This window comes from Bison bison, unplaced genomic scaffold, assembly GCF_000754665.1.
Source record: "Bison bison bison isolate TAMUID 2011002044 unplaced genomic scaffold, Bison_UMD1.0 scf7180017864503, whole genome shotgun sequence".
NCBI classification, from domain to species: Eukaryota; Metazoa; Chordata; class Mammalia; order Artiodactyla; family Bovidae; genus Bison; species Bison bison.
Genome location: NW_011495061.1, coordinates 1,410,511 through 1,415,057, shown reverse-complemented (window position 1 = coordinate 1,415,057; position 4,547 = coordinate 1,410,511). Strand labels below are relative to the sequence as shown.

Below are 4,547 nucleotides of genomic sequence, written 5' to 3'. Positions count from 1 at the left end.
CCCATTCATCTGCTCCACCGCGGGGGGCGCGTCCGGGCCCCCATCACCTCCTCCAGCCTCCCTGCAGCCTCCCTCGGCCCCAGTGGAAAGTCCTCCTCTGGACGAGGGTTGTGAGAGTGTTCCAAGCCGTGGCTCAGCAGCAGGCGGCAACAGGAAAGGAAGGCGGCCTTTCAGGCGGCGGCCCGGCATCTCTGCTCTCTTGTGCGGTGCCTTGAGAGGGCTGTCGGCCCAGCAGGCTGTCCCCCGCCCATGGGCACCCCTGGCGGAACCCGCTGACTTGGCAGGGAAGCGTCTCCGTTTCAGGACCCGGGGGCCTGCATGGCCACTGCGTCTGCTCTGTCTCAGACCTGCCAGCCAGCTGGTAGCCCGGAAGCCTGTCGGTTGTCCTTTCACAGCAAAGAGTCACTGGGTTTGGTGTCAACGTATTTCTCAAAGAGCAGAAAAAGGCTCAGGTAGAAAGAGAACAACTCCGCATAGCACTACTGAGTGGGGACACAGCCACGCCGAGGTCACTGGTGCCCCAGTGACATGCCGGCCGCTGAAGGCTCCTCCCAGACCAGCCTCGGAACCAACGCCAACCGGAGCTGCTCCTTGGGCGGGTCAAGGGTGTTCTGGTTCACTTCCCAGGGACCCAAACCACTCTGTACTCCTCCTCCCTCACGGACACACACGACACACTCAAACACACACTCAGACACACACACATACACACCACACAGGTGCACTCAGATGTGTGCATGCACTCACATACACACTCAGACACACTCACATACACACCCACACAGGTGCACTCAGATGTGTGCATGCACTCACATACACACTCAGACACACACACCCACACAGACACACACACTTACATACACACCCACACAGGGGCACACAGACAGGCACATGCACTCACATACACACTCAAACACACACTCAGACACACACACTCACATACACACCCACACAGATACACTCAGATGTGTGCATGTACTCACATACACACTCACATTCTCACACACATGCAGATGCACAGACACACTGAGACACACACTCAGATGCATGCATGCACACACACACACACACACTCAGATGGATGCACACACTCAGAAATGCACACCCAGACACATGCACAGACACACACTCAGACTAGTGCACGTACACACACGCATGCACACACTCTTGACGGAATGGGCAGCCTTGGTGTTTGGTCTTTGGAGACCTAGTTCTTCTTTATCCCAGACAAAGGGAACAGCCTGTGAGACGTTCTGGAAGATAGAGCACACTTCTTCACTGGTGCAGACAGGTGCAGAGCCCACCCTCGGAGGGAGCTCTCTTCCAGGGGCTCTCTCTTCCACGCTTGGTGTAACCTTCTCAAGGACACGAGCCGCTGAACTTCCACCCAAAGGCCACTCCTTTGATTCCAGGTTCTGTCCTGTCCACCAGTGGCCCCGAGTGCTTGGCACAGGTTCCACAGGTCTGCAGAGGGTGTTGGGCTGAGACCCCACCACACCACACACACACCATCTCAAGGTGCTTGTGTAGTGGCCCCAGGAGGTTTAACATAAAGTAAGCTATTATTCTCTGTTTCCTTAAGAAGCACCAGTTAGATATGTTATTAAGCAATAAGGAAGCTGAGCTTCTATATCCAACAGTGTTTACTTTTGAGGCAGCGGACACACGTTATCAGGGCGCAGCTGTACTTGCCTGCAGTGGACGATTATTAACACACGTTATCAGGGTGCGGCTGTACTTGCCTGCAGTGGACAATGATCGGACAAGAGCGGCCCCTGAAGCACTTGTTCACTTTTCTGAAACAAAGAGACACAGAAGTCACGGCGATGCGCTAGGCCCGCAGCAGTCACCAACGGCCGCAGCCAAAGCAGACAGGCCGTCCTGTGGGCATGGTCCTCTAGTGGCCTGTTCTGACAAAGAAAATCAAAATTACACACACATTTTCCAAGGCTTATTTTTCTTTCCAATATTACATTATTAGACAGAGCCTTGAAAACAATTCTTACATTTGCGCAGGTTGCTTTTTCCCTTAATAAGCTTGAACTCTGGCCTCCAGTCGACCGGCCCATCGGCTTGGGCCCCCCACCCCCCGTCCCCTCCCCCTTCCCTCCTGTTGCTCTAGTTTGTTTGACTTTCGTCGTTGCGGCATGTCTAGACTCCTCACGGAAATTTTTGAGTTTAGCAATTTACACACTGAATTTCTCACAGTCTAGACACCACACTAAATGTACTCTTACCATGACATCTCAGAACAGCATCTTCAAGACATTTCTTGACCTGTCAGTTTTGTAAGGACATCTAAATTTTGGAGAAACCTCAACTGTGTACAAGACAAATTTTTCCACTTTTATAAACCTGATTTTATGTAAAACAACCCTGTTGTGCAGGTTTTAGATCAGAGTTTATGCAAATTAACAAGAAGCACAGATTAGGGTTTTGTACCCAAGTCCTAAATCAAAACAGAGCACAGTTTAATATTCACTGTGTAAGCTCGAAATTTCTTGTAATTCAATGAAAGACATAAACATGTTTACAAAGTACATCCAAGTTCTTAGGAAAATCTTCCTAAATGAAGAAAAGCAAACACTGAGCTTTGGTTAATTGGAAGGAAAAGTGTGTGAGTGGGTGTGTAAGACGGGCTGTGAGTGTGAATTTATACAATGTAAGATGGAAAATAAAATTTTGAAAAGGATGATGGTGGAGAAAAACCTCTTACTTCATGCTGGAAATGGGAAAATGTCATTTCTCTGCTAAGGCCTGTCCGCTCAGCACGGAGATAGCTGAACGTGGACTTTCAATCAGCGGGTCCTTTTGCCATGGAAGCCTGAGAGGGTGTGGGGCTGGCATCTGATAGCCCAGGGTGGTATCTGACGGAGGAGCTGAGGGGTATTCCAGCATCAGGTAAAATGGCGCTAATGCCCAGACCTCGGAGCTGGGCTGAGCTCCCACTTACGCTGTGGCCTGAACAGAACAGGTGCGTCTAAGGGAGGCTCCACCCTCCTGACCAGCAGCAGGGCTGGCGGGCCTGGCTGTGCAATCCCGGTAAGACGGGCCTGGAGGTGACCACGCCTGGGCCCAGCCCCCCAGCTGGAGGTGAGGACCCAGGCCCACATGCTGCTCCCTGAGGCCGTGTCATCGCCACTGCAGCAGCGGCTCCCTGCTCGGGCTGGCAGCTGGGCCGAGGCTTGGGGCAGAGGGAATGCGGATGGCTCAGAGCTGAGGGCGCACGGGCATGGGGTCCCTAGAAAGTGCTCTGCCCTCTGAGGATGAAAGGTATTGGAAAACAGACCCGCCTGCTCCTCCTTCTAAACCTCCCTTTCCCCGACTCAGGTTGTCAAGGCAACGGGAGCTTCAGCTCCGACAAAACAGATGCCAGACCCCGAGGACGTGCCTCCAGTGTGAGCGGTGGGGAGCCCGCCAGCCCCATACAGGTCATGTGTGTGCGCGTGCACAGGCGTGTGTCAGGCGTGATGCACGCACTGTGTGTGTATGTGCGGAGCCGGGAGCTGGGGCGGCTTGCCGCAACAGGCCCAGTGCCTTCAGAGGGCAAGTCATCCTGGACCCTTCTCAGTGGCCACATCCTTAATGTGTGGACCACCTTGGCTGGGCTCCTCCAGTTCTATTTCCTGCCTGAAGGTCCTGCCCGTGTTTCTAAAGGCTAACCCCAACTTTTGGTCAGTCACCCAGTTTTGCTCATTTTTTTTTCTGATGGGACCAAGCACAAATGGGTCCATTAAAAAAGAAATAAACAGAACAAGAAGACGGTCTTCTTTAAACTGTGCTGGTTTGGCCAAGATCAACACAGGGAGTCGGCGGACCAGCGGAGCTTCCTGTACAGCTGGTCAGGCTGCTCTGTGGCAGAACGCAGGGAGCATCACCTCCCTGGCTAAGAATCGCTGCTGAGACGCGGGTTCCTGGCTGCACTGGCTTCCCCGTGCCTGCAGCCCCGGCCTCTCCTGTGGCACCTGTTTAAAGTGTTATTCTTGCACGTGTGTTGTGACCGGCTGCCTCGGGGGCCCCCAGGGAGGTCTCACTGCACTTTGACATCCACGCCAGCCCCGCCCTGTGCTAACCCTACTTGTCGACAGCCATGAGCAACCAAGGAGGCGAGCAGTGAGGTCCTGGGTGCTGCTGTGGTGGAGAAGTTTATCACAGAGAGCCAGGCACTCGTGTTGTTACCACACAGAGCATCACAAAGGGCAAAGCAGAAGCAGCACAGAGTCCACACAGCGTCCATCTGGTCGACCCGAGACAGAGACGCGGGTTATTCATGGAGAAGAGCAACGCACAGCTGTCTGGTTTACTTTACTGGAACAAATCGTCAGTCAGCAAGAGGCCAAACATTGAGAAAAGTGGCGACGGCGTATACTGCAACAGGAGGAATTCGCCGAGAGAGAACGGTTAGTGATACAAACCGACCCGTGGGTCACTGCGTGAGAGGGAACCGCCATGCAACCACCAGCAAGCAAAGGCCAGAGGGCGTGAGAGGCTCAGAAAGGGGGCTTCCCACACTGTCCCTGCAGTACAGTCACAGTTTCCAATGATCA

At 53.5% G+C, this 4,547-nt stretch overlaps 1 protein-coding gene across 1 annotated transcript in view; it reads right to left on the bottom strand.

Annotated features, from left to right (window-relative positions):
* PTPRN2 (protein tyrosine phosphatase, receptor type, N polypeptide 2) overlaps window positions 1-4,547 on the bottom strand; it is a 373,453-nt gene that overhangs the window by 16,310 nt on the left and 352,596 nt on the right. The window contains 1 exon segment of the mRNA XM_010829352.1: window positions 1,743-1,796. Within this exon segment, the coding sequence (XP_010827654.1) occupies window positions 1,743-1,796 (54 nt within the window).